Here is a 16,884-nt window from a genome sequence, read left to right on the forward strand (position 1 = left end):
AGCGCCTTGGGCGGAGTTCCAGTGTGAGGACTCGAAAGGGGAGAGGAAAAAACTACATGAAAACACTTAAGGAAGTAAATACCGGGCACAGAGAGGTCTTATCGAAGTGAAAATTTCAACTTTGCACTTTGAAATTTGCCTCTTATATTCAAGTCCGGAAAGGTTGTGATTTTTTTAAAAATAACTTTTATGCACCTGCCAGGACCTGGCCCCCGTTAGGACGGAAACTTGGCTTTGGAATTTGATCTCGCGAGAACCAGCGAGGCTTGGTGCAAGAGTATAAATGCTGATGGATGTCTAGAGAACCAATCACGGCGACCAAGAGGCAGGAGCAACGGAGGTTAAAGGTCGGACGGAAGTTCTGTAAGCTTCCGGTGGCTTGAGAGGGCGCTATGGCTAAACATCACCCGGACTTGATCTTTTGCCGCAAGCAGGCTGGTGTTGGTGAGGCAGCCTTCTCCACCCGGCTCTCTGGGTGGGAATGGTATTAGGACCTGAGAGGCCCGGGGTTCCCGTCACTTGCTTAGGGTCTTGCCCGGGAGACGCCACGTTCCCCGCCTCTAGGTTGAAAGTGTAGGAGCGCGCGGGTTTGCGGTCTCTTGATGAAAAGAGGGCGGGGGCTCGCGTGCTGGGAGCTGGAGCCAGGCTGCCGGAATGGGATTGGGAGAAATTCTCAGTTTGCGCAGGACCTGTGAGGGGCTTCAGGAGGCTCTGGATTTGGTTCGGATTGAAGTTTAAGGGGATAAGATAGATCCCCTCAGGGCTCACTCAGTCCCTGCTCCTGTCCCCACCGCAAGCTCAAGGATGTTTGTCCCCTCTTCGTCAAAACTTTAATCCTAATTGTGCTCTTTACCATCTTTTATCTTGCAGCCATTGGAAGACTGTGTGAAAAGTGTAAGTGGAACACGCCTCCCCAAATAGCCCACCTGGCCCACTCTGTTTCTGTAGAAGAAGCAAACGGGCATTTTCAGCGGTGGCACTAAGAGGACTTTGAGTAGACGTGACCCAAAGAATGTCAACACAATGCCAGGCTGCAACTAAAGGCCACCACCCTCACTCCAGCTTGCACGTTTTAGACGCTAGGTTTTGAGAATCTTTAGCTTTGGACCGGAAGTAGCATGACCACATCCAACATGGTCTGCCAGCTACTTTATATAGACGTATCTACCAGGTGCTTCTCTAAGTTCTTTACCCAGTACTTGATTAACTTTTCCTGTGTGTTGTAGAGATTGAGATGGACACGAGGTAAGTCAGGTTTTGTGATGCCAAAGTAGAGGGTCCTCAAGTCACTGTTAGGAGACTGGTGTAGTCTTCATAGCAGGAGGAGGGCAAAGGACTTGAGTTACTTGCACGTGGGTGTAACTCCATCCTCTTCTCCTCATAGGTGATGGCAAGTGTGTGATCTGTGACTCCTATGTGCGTCCTTGCACCCTGGTGCGCATATGCGACGAGTGTAACTATGGCTCTTACCAGGGACGCTGTGTGATCTGTGGAGGCCCTGGAGTTTCAGATGCCTATTATTGTAAGGAATGCACCATCCAGGAGAAAGATGTGAGTATATATAGGAAGCTTTTCATCTGATTTTTCCTTGTGTTTAGTAACACTTTGCCATCCACAGCAAACTGTATGGTCCGTAGATGAGTATGTTCGTTTAGTCATCTAGGTTATAATTTCTTCAATGTCTGTGAGCCAAACTGGGTGTAGCCCAACAAAAGGCAGTTATTTTGCATCAAGGACAAAAGTGCAAGAGAAGCAAATTTTGGTCAACACTGGCAATTTGGAAAGCCCTCTATTCCTTTGATGTCTCTCTCATTTTTATTCATAAACAATATCCCTTTTTTTTTTTTTTTTTTTTTAAACTGTGCCACATAGCTTACAGGATCTTGAACCCTAGCCATGGCAGTGAAAACCCAGAATCCTAACCATTAGGCCTTGGGAAACTCCCAATATTCTGCATTTTTAAGTCCTAGCACAGTGCATGGTATACAATAGTCATTCAGTAATTCTCTTTATCATCATTAAGGACTGTTCAGGTGGATGTGTTGACTTCTGAATTTGGGACTATTCAAGTTGATTTCAGCTCTGAGTAGCTAGAGAATACTTTTGCTTTGATTTTTCAGAATTGCTTGGGATTCTGCTTGTGACATTTTTGCCCCTTAACATTGTATGCTGGCAATGGCAGTTATTCAACTCCTTAAGCCAGTTGCCAGGATACAATAGAGAACTATAGATCTGTACCAAAAACAGGTTTCTTGGAGGAGAGGAGGACAACCCATGAATCACCTTTTATTCTTTTTATGACAATAAAACAAAGTGTGATACAGTAACAGTAGGCTAATACGAGGTATCTGGTTACCTAATCTAGGATAAGACATAAGGCAAAAAAGAAATAAAAAATTCTTTGGCCATGCTGGGCAGCTTTGGGGATCTTAGTTCCCCAACCAGGGGTGGAACCCAGGCCCCCTGCAGTGGAAATCCAGAATCCTAACCACTGAACTGCCATTGAATTCCCAAAAGATAAATAATTCCTTATATTTCCTTTTACAAATAGTAGATAATTAAATATATATATAGGGCTTCCCGGTTTGCTCAGATGGTAAAGAATCTGCCTGCAATGTGAGAGACTCAAGTTCATCACAGGTTCAATCCCTGGGTCAGGAAGATCCCCCTTCTATATAGATCCTATCTCTCTTATTCTTCAATAGCTTTGTTAATTAGGGGTTATTATTATCCCCATTTTACAGCCCCTCTCCCAGCTAATAAGTGTCAAGTCCAAGCTTTCTGACTAAACCTCGTGGTGTCCTTTGATAAATCTGTGATGTGCCTGTGTTGAAGAGAGATGATTCAGCTACCTCAGAATCTTTGCAGTTAAATTTTGTCTACCTCTAATAAGTGGGACATATTAGAGCAGATAAACCTATTTCTTACACCAGGAAGGTCTTCTGTTATTTAGGGAAATGAGAACAGTCATAGATAAAGTACCAGAAACATAATTTCAGTTGGTGATTTGAACATTCTCTCTCTTTTGGGGAGCTTCTCTGGGTCTTGTGGTGTGCAGGGTTAGTTGCTTCAAGGTATGTGGGATCTTGGTTCCCTGACCAAGGATCAAACCCATGTCCCCTGCATTGCAAGGTAGATTTTTAACACTGGGCTACCAGGGATGTCCCTGATTTGAACATTCTCTTACCCTAAACTCTGATTTGCATTTATCTTTGACTGTCAAATCATACCCTGCTCATGTCTCCCTTTTTCTCTAGCTCTTGGTATGCTGCTGCTATTTAGTTCACTAAGTTGTGTCTAACTCTTTTGCAACCCTGTAGACTGTAGCCCCGCCACCAGGCTCCTCTGCCCATAGGATTTCCCAGGCAAGAATACTGGGGTGGTTGCCATTTCCTTCTCCAGAGGATCTCCCTGAGCCACCTGGGAAGCCCCAGCTCTTGGTATAGTCCCGGCATATATTGTGAGTCTGGTCCACGTTTCTGTGCTACTCCTGTAAATCATCAGTAGGAGCTCCCGCTAGAGAGTGTCTGGTACACAGTAGGTGTTGGATGATTACAGTCTACCATGGTGAGACAATATCAGTGAACAAAAGTACAAGCAAGTCTTAAACTAGCTAAAACTAGCCAAAGAATCTATTAAGGACAACATTTTCTTGAATTTTCCATGACTGTAGCTAGAGTTCTTATCTGATATGCTTACAACCAGAGAGTACTTAATAAAGGTTAATGACTCTGATTCGTCTGCATGTGGCAGGTGACCTGATCTCTCCGGATCCTTGTGCCTCATTCTAGATGTCACCACTTCCCTTACTTCACATTATACAGGAATGTTCTGAGGATATTTGAGATGGCATCTAGCTCGCGTTTACTCAGCAATAGTTTCCAAGGAACACAAAACAGTCCAGTGACATGATCCAGCCTCTCAGCCTTACAGATCATGATGTAGATTAAGTGCCCAAGACTTTCCTACACACAAATCTTCCTACAGCCAAAGCAACCCCTCTTATTGTTCTCTTCCAGCAATTTCCATAATTTATGAGGGAATTAGCCCAGTAAGCTAAGTTAGGTGTTCTCCATAGTTTTTTCAAAGCCTCGAGAATACTCAGGGGTCAGGGACAATATCTGTGGGCACTTCTGCCAAAGTACCAGTTTGTAGTTTCTTATAATGTGGCATCTTATTGATCTCCCTTCACCCTTGACTCCTTTTACTTAACCATTTTCCTCAACTCTCCCAACCAGATAACAAGAAAAATAGCAACTAGTATTTTTGGAGCTCTTGCTGCATGCCAGGTACTGTGCTGGTCTTTCTTGTCTAAAAGTTGTGCATGATACAGATGAGGAAATGAATGGCTTAAAGGCAGGTTTGGCCCAAGGTCACATGATGAATAAATGGCAGATACGGGATTAGAACCCAGGTCTCTGTAATTCTTTCTCAGCCTTTTTTTTGGTGGTTGTTTTTCATTATCGCCCCTCCACTAAAGGAGAAAGGTTAAAATCCAAATTAAATTTTCTTGGGAATTCTTGGCAGTCCAGTGGTTAAGACTTGATGCTTCCACTGTAGGGGACACAGATTTGATCCCTGGTTGAGGAACTAAGATCTCGAATGCCGAAAAACTATTTACATTTTCTCCACAAGAGGAATTAAAGTTGGATAAGATTTTGTTGGGTGAGGGTGAGCTTCAGATCACAAACCACTGTAATGTCAAAGGTGTTTTCATCCTTATTGAAGATGCATCAACTAACTCAAAGCACTTACCCTAAACACTCATCGAATTTCTCTTCTCAAGGTGGTTAAGGATGCGCCTCTCTGTCTCATGCTACGTCTACCATTCTCTTCTCCCCGTTTAAATAGCAGAGCAGTTAGATATATAGGAAAGATACTTGATAATTTTCAAAGGTAATTCACAAGTTTACCCTTCTCTGCAGCTTCCTAAACCTTGTGAAAGTTTTGGGGTTTGCCTCCAGGAACCTCTGTTACAAAAAACACCAGAGTAGGAGTTAGAAAGCCCAAGTTCAGGTCTTTGCTTTGCTACTAAGATACTGTGTGTGGCTTTGAGGAAGTCTCACCCTGACCCCCAGCCCACAAAGGGTAGTAGCAGTCCCTTTTACCTCCTGGATACATTTACTGAGAGCTTAAAGTTTCAAATAGAAAATGTGATGCCCTTGTTAAGGTCTCAAACCAGTGTACAGTCTGGTTTTTACCTTGTAGGTATTCATTAAATAGTTGCTGGAAGAATCAGTGTTTTGTCTTCTAGTTTCTGTTAATCAAGCAGGTCTTGCCTGCTGTTGGTAATTCTTTGCTACCGAGTATAAGAAATGGACATGTGGACCCATTTTCTGTAATCCTGTTTTTCTGATCTCAAAATTTGTAAATTGCCTTTTCCTGCATTTTGGTTCTGTACACATTTCCCCATGGTATGTTATATTTTGGTACATGATCAGTGTTGGTTTTTTAAGTATTACTTTATAAAGTCCTGGATTTTCACCAGGTCCAGGGTAATTTTTGTAGCTTGCTTTTGTGCCATAGAAATGGACTTGACGTTCAGCCCTCCTCAGGAAGGAAATCCATAGGCATTGACTTCTCTTTGATGGTTGGTAATGGAGCCCACCTTAGGCTTCTCCTGGGGATGTTTTAGGGGCTTCCCTAAAGTGGTAAAGAACCTGCCTGCCTATGCAGGAGACATAAGAGACTCAGTTCAATCCATGGGTCAGAAAGATCCCCTGGAGGAGGGCCCAGCAGCCCACTCCAGTATTCTTGCCTGGAGAATCCCATGGAGAGAGGAGCCTGGCAGGTTACAGTCCATGGGGTCACATAGAGTTGGACACGACTGAACTGACTTAGCACGCACACACGGGGATGTTTTAACAGACATATTTAGTATAATGGAAAGAAGCACTTGGCAGTCTAGTGTCTACTTTTTTGGGTGTGAAATTATAGAAAAGTGGCCATGCAACATGTACATTCAATTCAAAAGCTGTAGCTGCCTAAAATAAAAGCTCCCTATGCTCAGAATGGGGAAATCTGTTACCCTCCGGGAGGACTGAGAAAGGCTGAAATTTGTCTTTAATACACTCCCTAGCGCAGCTCACAGATACTCTCTGTACCATCCTTGAGGTTTTCTTAAACATCTCCGTTTTCATGGTCTCCATTCACAGGCACGTTCACAAAAGCCAGCCAGTGCACACATCCTCACCTCTCACAGTACTGTTAGAATTTGGGAACAACCACTAGACCCACAGGATATGTAGAAAATAAAAACAGGAGTTTAGGCAAGAAAATAGGAAATTTATAAGTCAGTGAGAGAAAATGCCATAAAAACCAAAGAGCTAACAATCTAAAACATTAGTTTTCCGATGTTTTTTTCAACTTTTTAACATGTGGAGTCCTATCTTCAAAAAGTGTCTTATACAGAAGCCATGGGTGTGTTAGGTTGGACCATTATGAAATTGCTGCTATTTGTTTTTGGCAATTTCTTATAATTTATTAAAGGCTGGCTATATGCCAGGTGTTCTAGGTACATTTATTGATTCTTAACTCTGTAAGGTAGGTTCTACCATTGTAGTAATTTAATAATATGACTAAAAAGAGACATAAAGAGGGTAATAACTTCTCAGAATTCAGGTGGCCTGTCTCCAGAGCCTACAGTCTTAATATGAGTGAGAACAGAGCTGCACAGAGCAGGGATGAGTCTTACAGTCACCTGGCACCTCTCAAGACTCTCTAGGGCTCTATAAATACAGTTTGTAAACATTGACCTGATCCAGTCATCTTATTTTATAGCTGGGTATGAATCCAGACAGAAGTGGCTTGCCCAGTCATGCAAGTCAGTGAGGCGTAGTAAAGCTGAACAGGCTGTCATCATACCACAAAATTTCATAGCATCCCTAAAGGGCTTCGAGCACTGGCGTGTCTAGTAGCAGGCTATCTTGGGTCAGGAGAGGCAGTTCTGACGTTTGTACCAAGATTCCCAGTACAGATTACATGGCTTACTTGAGTTCACCTAGCACCTAGCATTGGTGGGGCTGTGGTACCACAGCCTGGCTCCCTCAGCACACTGAGCTCCACACACGGTCGTTCTCAATGTAATATGTTGTACTGGATTGATCAAAAAGTCCCTTCAGGTTTCTCCATTACTTTTTTGTGTGTGTGTGTTTTTTTTTTTTAGTTTATTTTTGGCTGTTCTGGGTCTTCACTGCTGTGCACAGGCTTTCTCTTGTTGCAGCAAGTGGGGCCTACTTTTTGTTGTGGTGCATGGGCTTTTCATTGCAGTGGCTTCTCTTGTAGAGCACAGGCTCTAGGTGCATGGGATCAATAGTTGTGATACAGGGGCTTAGTTCCCACCCAGCATGTGGGTTCTTCCCAGATCAGGGATCAAACCAGTGTCCACTGCATTGCAAGGCGGGCTCTTAACCACTGGAAGAGCCACATAACCATGTGGCTTTTAACTACAAGGTGGGCACTTCCCTACCAGGGAAGCCCCTCAGTAACATCTTTCAGAAAAACCTGAAGGAACTTTTTGGCCAACCTATACATGTTTTCTAGAAAATAATGAAATGTTAGTGTTGGCTTTGTGTCTTTTCAGAGATTTTTTTAGTGTTGGTATCAGTCCCCCAAAAAAGAAATCAGCTGAATTAGAAATAAGTTGTCTGAGGACTGGACTCATTCATTCATTCATTCATTCCATAGCCCAGCATCAAACAACTACCTTTGACATGAACGTTTAATAAAATCATCAGATCTAGGAAGGCTTCTTCCAGTAGTAATTCCCCCAGTTTTCTTCTCATCATCCCAAATCAACTGATGGAGCCATCATCCCTGCAAAACACAGTTTCCCAGGGGCTTCACTGAAACCACTCAAGCTCACAAAATGGCCAGGGGAGCCTGACATTACAAATCAGAGTATGGACTGTCAACAGCAATCTCTAGCACAGGAACACTCTTCTCCCAAGACCATGTGTCAAATTAAGTGAATTAATAAGGACACATCAAACTCAGTATTCTCTTATGATACTTAAAATATAAGGTACTGTTTCCTAAAGTCTTCAGTTTTTTTCCCTTGGTAATATCTCCTTTCTTGGGATAGTGAAAGAAAGCTAAAGAGCTTGATCTGTAGATGATTATTACCATTTCCTACCTCTCACTTGGAGAAAATCCTTTGAACTCTTTAAAGAGTTTTATTTATTTTTGGGGGCCACACATCATGTGGGATCTTAATTCCCCAACCAGGGATCAAACCCATGCTCGATTGATTGGAAGCACAGTCTTAACCATTGGACTATCAGGGAAGTTCACCTTAAAGAGTTTCCGATTTTGCCTCCACTATATCATATTAGCAACAGAAGTGGGCTAAGAATCCAGCATTCTAAGTGCAGGCTACTGGATAGATGGCAAATTCTAAGTGCTTAGTAAATACTTGATTGATCAAATAGGATAACTGAACTGGTAAGATGAATGGCTAAACCATTAATCCAAAAGTTACTTTTTTCTTAGTGTGAAAGTCACTCAGTCACATCTGACTCTTTGTGGCCCCATGGACTATACAGTCTCTGGAATTCTCCAGGCCAGAATATTGGAGTGGGAGCCTTGCCCTTCTCCAGAGGATCTTACCAACCCAGGGATCAAACCCAGGCCTCCCGCATTGCAGGCAGATTCTTTACCAGCTGAGCCACAAGGGAAGCCCAAATTTTTATCTTAGATTCCTTTCAATTAAAGCTCAGAGACCTTTAACAACTTTTCTGTTTTCCAGAGAGATGGTTGCCCAAAGATTGTCAATTTGGGAAGCTCTAAGACAGATCTCTTCTATGAACGTAAAAAATACGGCTTCAAGAAGAGGTGATTGGTGGGCTGCCTCTTCCTCCCCCCATCAGACTGCTGCAGCTGCCAAAAGAAATGCCTACTACTGCCAGCAGAAAGGAGGCGGAGCACAGAGCATCACCTGAATTTGCCTGTTAGTACAGGCACCCTACCGGTTTCCTCTCACCTGGACCTGGTAGGAATGGAAGAAGGATTCTTTGCAGAGCACTCTGGCAGACTATATCAGAAAAATTGATAGATTAGTTCATGATATTCCTTAAATTCTAGAAGCAAGGATGTGTTATCCACATCAAGAATTTCTTCATACCAAAACCTTCTAAAGCAGAAGTAATATGTCATTTCCGTCTTCTATTTGAAGGCCCGACGGTGAAGCTACCTGCAGTGAAAAGTGTGTTCTTAGGGAATCTCTGATGGCAGTTGTCCTTGATGAAGTGCCTGCAGCGTGGGGGGCCAGCAGAGCAATAAATGTGGGCGTTTCATCTTGTAACCTTTACCAGGTGGTGCTGGTTCATGTTATTTTTCTTTTAAAAAATTGGAAACCCTTTCTCTTGCTGTTATATTAATAAAGTAGGTGTTTATTTTCTGGTCGTCAGCCCCTTCCCAATTTAACTCTAGGAATTTTAGTCACCTAGAAATTTGTGATTCAAAATAGAGGTATTGGGATTAACTTAAGCACCTTGTTCTCTTATTACTACTGTAATTCAAAACCACTCGTGCCTTTTATGATAAGTAAACCAAAGTTATTTTTAGAAACATTGCTTTTTCCTTCCTGCCCAACTTGAATTTTGAACTGAAGAGGTGGCTTCCAATAACGGTGAAGGGAGTGAGACAAAATGTATTCAAATCAATGAGTTAGGAAAACTGAACTTGGTTGACTTTTTTTCGTAAAGTACATATATATATTCACATTAAAGATACAAGGGAGGGACCACCCTGGTGGTCCAGTGTTTAAGCCTCTGCACTTTCAGTGCAGGGGGTGTGGGTTCAATTCCTAGTCAGGGAAATAAGATTCCACATGCCATGAGGTGCGGCCAAAAAAAATAATAGGATGTGAAGGGATGTGTGATTTAAGTAAAATCAACTTTAGATGTATCCTACCCTAACTTAACCATCTGTACTTTTTGTTTGCTAGAGGCAATAAGCAAGTTATCCAGAAGAGACATATTCATAACTGGAGACTTCCAGTCAAGTAAGCCTTTAAGACCATGAATTTGAAAGAGCTTCTGAGTCTTGCAGGATCCAGGGACTTGCCCAAGGTCACATTGCAACTTAGTGGCAGAGCTAAAGGAGGAGATAGGTCTTCTGACCTCTGTCAGAGGAGTTTTGTCTTGAATGTATACTTGCTTATTTATGATGTATTGAATGTCCAAAACAAAATTAAGATAATCTCTGCCTTCAAGGAATTTAGTGATTGAGCTTAACAGAAACAGCTCAGTGCAACTCAGGGGCTGCACAAAGCAAGGGCCTAGCGACAGGCACCTCAGGAAGGCTAGAGGAAGATCATAGCCATAGGACTGCCATGAGGGCTCCTTTCAGTTCCTCAAACTGCTGCTTTCCCTCCTGCCTCTGTGCTTTTTACCTGTAAAGCTCTGTTCTGCTTTTGCTCAGCTAACTCCTACTCATCCTTCAGACCTTAGCTAAGTATTTCCTTAAAGATGCCTCATCAACCCCCAAAGTCCCTCTTGTCATACTCCCACATATCACCATGAGCATTTTGTTTATAGCATTTGGTGATATTGACTATCATCTATAAGGCTGTGTTCCATGATGGCAGGAAACAAGTCTGTTGTGCCCAGCGTGTAGCAAGTACTCAGTGTTGAATGAATAATTAAAGTCATAGAAACCAGGTAATAAACTGGGCTTTGAAGGCCACATTGCAACCTCCCAGCAGAAGGGATGGGGTCTGCTGATGACGGACATTTTTGTGGGGGAAACAGTTTAGACAGGGTAATGTGTTTGGGGAGCTCTGAGCAGTTTTAAAGCATCAGGTGAGGGTTATGGCACATCAAAAGTTGTTTAGTCGCTCAGCCGAGTCCGACTGTGACCCCATGAATTGCAGCACGCCAGACCTCCCTGTCCATCACCAATTCCCGGAGTTTACTCAAACTCATGTCCATTGAGTTGGTGACGCCACCAGCCATCTCATCCTCTGTCGTCCCCTTTTCCTCCTGCCCCCAATCCCTCCCAGCACCAGAGTCTTTTCCAATGAGTCAACTCTTCGCATGAGGTGGCCAGAGTACTGGAGTTTCAGCTTTAGCATCATTCCTTCCAAAGAACACCCAGGGCTGATCTCCTTTAGAATGGACTGGTTGGATCTCCTTGCAGTCCATGGGACTCTCAAGAGTCTTCTCCAACACCACAGTTCAAAAGCATCAATTGTTCGGCGCTCAGCTTTCTTCACAGTCCAACTCTCACATCCATACATGACCACTGGAAAAACCATAGCCTTGACTAGATGGACCTTTGTTGGCAAAGTAATCAAAAGTTGTAGAGACCAGATAATCCATATTATAACTAGAATCTGTCACTGATTCTAACTAACTTAAGTTAGTAACTAACTTTAGTTTCAATGTGTAATACTAAGTCATAATGTTTTGTTTTACTAAACAATTTCTGAAATTTGTTCATTGGGACTTTGCAGGCAGTCCAGTGGTTAAAACTCCAATGCAGGGGACTCTGGTTTGATCCCTGGTCAGAGAAAAAGATCCCACTTGCCTTGAGGTATGCCCCCCCACACACACACACACAAAATTTATTAACCACCTTGGTCCATGTAACATCTTGGATCCACAAGTGTTTGAAAAGCTACTGCTTAGTTTTAGCAAAACAACACCTTACTGTGTCCTGTGAGCTTCAGTGTGTATGCCTTTAAAAGGTCTTGCAAGGGAGCTTAAAATTTAATGCCCAGTGAGATTTCCATACTTATCAGTGACAGGCAAGTTCAATCTCAGCCCAGTGAATTCTGCTGAACGCTGTTCCTCTGTCACCTAATTTCACAATCCCATTCTCCATTTGTTTGCTGTCTGAGGCCAAGAGAAGGATATGAGTAAGTTAAGAACTCTGGTGGCTTAAGACACCGTGTTTCCAATGCAAAGGGCCTGGGTTTGATCCCTGGTCAGGAAACTAGGGCCCAAATGCCCATGAAAATTGAAAGTCCTTCCTACTGCAACTAAGCACTGGAGCAGCCAAAAAAAAAATTTTTTTTTTAAAAGACCATCTTAGATAAACGGTGTTCAAATTCAAGTCCTTAATTATTGTCTACCTTGGACCTTAGAATAAGTCTTTTTTCAGTTTTAAAAATCGGAATAATGACAGTATTCTCTGTTGAGAAAATATTGCTTACAAACTGAATTTTAACCTCTAATTGTATATAGTTCTTTGGAAAGAATTCGAATAATAATCTCAGCCAACTGTGTGGCCACAAAAAAACAGAATGGTCTTAAAAATTACTGTTTTTCTCATTTGTTGAAGTAACCACTACTTACACAAGTCTAGTTAAAATAACTAAATTCATTATAATTCAATCTAAGAAAGCCATTTCATTTCCCAGGTTTATGATTACTGTTATTCAGTGTTTTGATACATTCATTTCTAGGATCTAAAAAGGATGAGTGTCTTGCTTCTAGCTTCTCAAATATGCTCTGTACACATATGGTAATTTAATCTCCTTTAAACATCACACTTATTACATTGCTCTTGCTCAAAAAAAAAAAAGTGTAATGAGAAATGCGTTGGCTTTATTATCTGTCCTGTATTTGAATTCTGATCTGCTACTGATGTTAAGTACTGGGAACATTTTTTTCTTATCTATTACATAAGGACATTAATGCCTCCCACTTTGGTTTGTAAGGATTAAATCTGACCTGGTAAATGCCTGACCCTTACTGGGAAGGCTTTACTTTTTTCAATGGTAGTTCTTGCAAAGGGCCTCTGCTGCTGCTGCTGCTAAGTCGCTTCAGTCGTGTCCGACTCTCTGCGACCCCATAGACGGCAGCCCCCAAGGCTCCCCAGTCCCTGGGATTCTCCAGGCAAGAACACTGGAGTGGGTTGCCATTTCCTTCTCCAACGCATGAAAGTGAAAGTGAAGTCGCTCAGTCGTGTCCGACTCTTAGCGACCCCATGGACTGCAGCCCAGCAGGCTCCTCCATCCATGGGATTTTCCAGGCAAGAGTACTGGGGTGGGGTGCCATTGCCTCTACTTCACAGATAAACATTTAAGTCCTAGCACTGAAGGTCTTCCATATGGTTCCCTTTCTTCCCTACCCCTCAGGTTTTCCTCTATTCATGAAGGGAATTCCTCACACATACCCCATCTTTTCGGCTCTCTATTTCCTTTGTTTGAAATACCATTGTCACATTGTCCAGCCAACTCTACCTTTTCTTTCTATGCTCCCAACATGAATGCTGCCAGATGCACCATACCCTACAACAGTCTCTCACTTGGACTGTGTTCACGCCTCATACATATGTATAAGAGAAACCAAAATTTCATGAAATATTTACTGTGTGTACAATATTTTCCAGTTTATTCTGTTCTAAAAAACCACCTAGAAAAAGTACTCACAAATACAGGAGTCTGGGTGAGTAATATAAGTGATTAAAAGGGAGGGATGAGAGACTTTCTTTGTGGTCCAGTGGTTAATCAGCCTTCCAGTTCAGGGGACACAGTTTTGATCCCTGGTCAGAGAACTAAGAGCCCACATGCCTCGCGCCACAAGTACTGAACCCTCACTTAGCCTGTGTGCCGCAACGAAAGATCCTGTGTGCTCCAACTAAGAACCAACACAGCCAAATTTTTTTTTTTTTTTTTAAGGGGAGAAATGGGACTTCCCTGGTGGTCCAGTGGTTAAGACTCCACCCTTCCATTGCTGGGGGCACAGTTCAATCCCCGCTCGGGGATCATCCTGCATGCCTCATAGTGCAGGGGAAAAAAAAACAAAAACGGGAGGGATGGAAGAAGAGCAGCCCAAACATGATGGTTACTGGTGTGTGGCACTGGGCCTCAGTGTCTGGGGGACAATAGGGAGTCTAGGAAACTTGGAACCAGAGAGCACAGGCCCTGTCTACAGGAACAGTTGCTATTCAACTGAAACAATTGCCAGTTTGAATGCCCAGTGTTACCATATCTTTTGAATTTAGAACAAGTGACAAATTAAGACATTTTTGTACAACCTCTCAACTTTTAAGTGTTGTCTGTTAACTCATTTCAAAAATTGTAGGCCTTCCCTGGTGGTCCAGTGGTTAAGAATCCACTTTGCAATGCATGGGAAACCGCTTCGATCCCTGGTCTGGGAAGACCCCACATGCCATGGAACAGCTAAGCCCATGTGTCACAACCACTAAGCCTGAGCTCTAGAGCAGGGGAGGCACAAGTACTGAAGCCTAAGCACCTTGGAGCCCATGTCCTGCAACGTGAGAAGCCGCTGCAATGAGGAGTCGGAGAGCCCCCACTCAGCACAAATTGAGAAAGCCAGAGCACAGCCGGAGCACAGCCACAAAGACCCAGTGCAGCCAACAACAAAAAAAATTTTTTAATGTGTCAGTATATGCCAAGGCAATACAGCCACCAGATGTGGACCTTGGCCTGCAATTAGCAGCTTCTAAATTAAGAAAACTAACTTCCCAGGGAATTAAACTCAACTAAATCTCAAAGAGATTGTATATCACTACATTTTGACCTGTAGTTCTTTAGAGCTTGAACCAAGGACATAAATGCGAAAGATTCTTTGCCTTGGAATTTTCCTGCCTTAAAAAAAAAAAAAAGATTCCAGTTTCCATCTTTTTGCCAGTTATTTAGTTCCTTATCAACTATATCCCCAAATGGCCTGCCTGCCATCACCAAGGCTAAAGTGATACTTCCTTTGGACACTCTAGTTTTAGTGTCTTAGCCAAAAACAGGTTTGTTCACTTACCTCCTCTACTAGAGGTAAATGAGGTCAATAAACAGCATATCATTTGCCCTCAGCATCCATCCAATCACTCTTCTCCAAAGTTAATTTCTGTGTGGCTGTCTTTGTTCCTGCCCAGTTGGAGCAGTGGGTCTGAAGAATCAAATTTTCTATTTTCTTGGATAACTTAAACTACAAAATTTCTCACCCGGACATGTGTGTGTGAGAATGACTCACCCCTGAGAGTTAATTGGGGCTAATTATGACCAGCCTGACTTGTCACAACAAAACATCTGGCATAACTTGCTTACTCTCAGACAGGGGAGCTGCCTCCACCCTCTGAGCACATGCTTACTCCTGAAGCTCACCATCTTGAAAACAAAGTGTATGTCTTTCAACCTGTGATTATTCAAAATAGGAGGGGACTCTGGAATGCTTGAGTAGGAACTCAGCACACAATTAAGCCCTGACAAGAGGAAATCACACGTTGAGGAGAGCAAAAAACATCCACCTTACCACATGATAAATGGAGACTTCAGCAGTTAAGAATGATGATTACCTTTTTTCCTTTTTTTTTTTTTTTTTCCTATTTATATGCTAACCCTTTACCCAGTGCTCCCACTTGCCAGGGAGGCTGAGTTTCTCAGTTGTGTTTCAGTGATACTGGTCCAGGCTGGTGTGTGTTCAGCATTGCAGGAGAGATTGGAATAAATGCTGGAACGCGCAGAAATTCAACACCTCCCTTCCAGGGATTCACTCCTCCTTCAACCTGCTTCACATTTCCTGAATGGTAGGAAATGTGTACCCTTTATCTGCTTACATGGACTCCATCCCTCCTTCTTGTGATACCCTAGGAGAATTCGTTTCAGCTCACCCCCTTCTCTTTCTGTCTTGTATGGTTTCCTATTGCAGAATACACACCGAACTGAGCACAGCACATGTACAATGCAATTTGGCCAGGACTGTGACCTTTAAGAACAACTACTTGAGACAGGCTTTACATACAGTATAAGATTTAATCCCCACACGATCTCCGTTTTAAGGACGAGAAAACGTTTTGATAATGTAAAGAGATTTACTGCCATTAAATCAAGATAAAACGGCTGGTGGCAGAACTGGGATTCAAACCCACTGATTGTCACAGCGGCCTCCAATAAATGACTACAAATACCAGCATCCCTTGCAATGCCCCAATACGCAACCGCACTCTCCGCCACCGCCCCCTCCTCCCCCAGCAAAGGGCTGGGCTCCTTGGCTCTTCGCCCCCACTTCCCCGTCCTAGAGGTTGGATCGAATGCCCAATCAGGGGCTGCCGCTCCCTGTTCCCCACCAATGGAAAGGCTGTTGCTAACGTACCAGGTATATTTTTAGCTCTCCAGGGCTCCGGAACCCTGAGTCGGCCAAGTCTCGCTGCCCGGTTGGAACTCGCGAGGGGAGGGGAGAAGAGAGGGAGGCGGGGCGAAACGGGGGCGGGGGTGTAGGGGAGAGGAAGGGAGGGGAAGGAGGTGGAGGAGGAATAAGAAGGGGAGGGGTGGAGTAGGCTAGGCGGAGGGGGCGTGTATGTGACGCTCTGGCACTCGCTGACGCACAAGCAAGTAGTCCCTGGAGGAGCCCCAGAGGCTGAGGTGCTCTGAGTGTGGGGGATGGGGAGGTTCTATGGCTCAGGCTCCCTCCCGCTTTCGGTCCCCTTGGAGTTTGCCCTCCAGTCCAGCGTTTCTCTTCAGCGAAGAGCATTTAAAGCCGCTCGTTACCGTTGCTCTCTGCCCTTGCCAAAAATAGTGATCAAGGAAAAACTGCAAACCATTCGTAGCTGGAAACTTTCGGATCTCGCCACCCCACGTGGGTTTGGCGGCTGCCGTTGGGCTGGAACCGTCTGGAATGAGAATTAAGGTCGGGGGTAGGGAGGGAATTGGGGAATGGGCGATTAAAGAAGGGAAAGGAAGACTTAAGGTACAAGCTCCCAGCGGCCCCGGGCTTCACCAAGGGCAGTCCCGTCCGCCTGTGACCTCCCTGGAGACTCAGGCCTCCCTACACACACACATCCTCCCCACTGTGCGGTACCTCGCACAGTCACAAAGTAGCTGAGTGGCCAGTAGCCCGGTCAGGGGAGCCGAGCGCGCAGGTCTGGCGTGTGCGGGTCCCCGGGTTTGGCGAACCTGGGTCCGCCGCCCTAGGTCCGCAC

At 43.9% G+C, this 16,884-nt stretch overlaps 1 protein-coding gene and 1 long non-coding RNA gene across 2 annotated transcripts; both read left to right on the plus strand.

The window, feature by feature from the left end:
- Positions 1-306: 306 nt before the first annotated feature.
- On the plus strand, positions 307-9,402 carry PHF5A (PHD finger protein 5A). Its single transcript, XM_006068898.3, has 4 exons — positions 307-444; positions 871-894; positions 1,385-1,551; positions 8,747-9,402. The coding sequence occupies exons 1-4, from the start codon at positions 393-395 to the stop codon at positions 8,834-8,836; spliced, it is 333 nt and encodes a 110-aa protein (XP_006068960.1). The 5' UTR covers positions 307-392; the 3' UTR covers positions 8,837-9,402.
- Positions 9,403-12,891: 3,489 nt separating this feature from the next.
- On the plus strand, positions 12,892-15,875 carry LOC123333153. The gene is made up of 2 exons (XR_006550308.1): positions 12,892-15,492; positions 15,615-15,875. It is a non-coding gene; the product is annotated as an uncharacterized LOC123333153 (long non-coding RNA).
- The last annotated feature ends 1,009 nt before the right edge of the window (positions 15,876-16,884 follow it).

This window comes from Bubalus bubalis, chromosome 4 (assembly GCF_019923935.1).
Source record: "Bubalus bubalis isolate 160015118507 breed Murrah chromosome 4, NDDB_SH_1, whole genome shotgun sequence".
Lineage (NCBI taxonomy): Eukaryota > Metazoa > Chordata > Mammalia > Artiodactyla > Bovidae > Bubalus > Bubalus bubalis.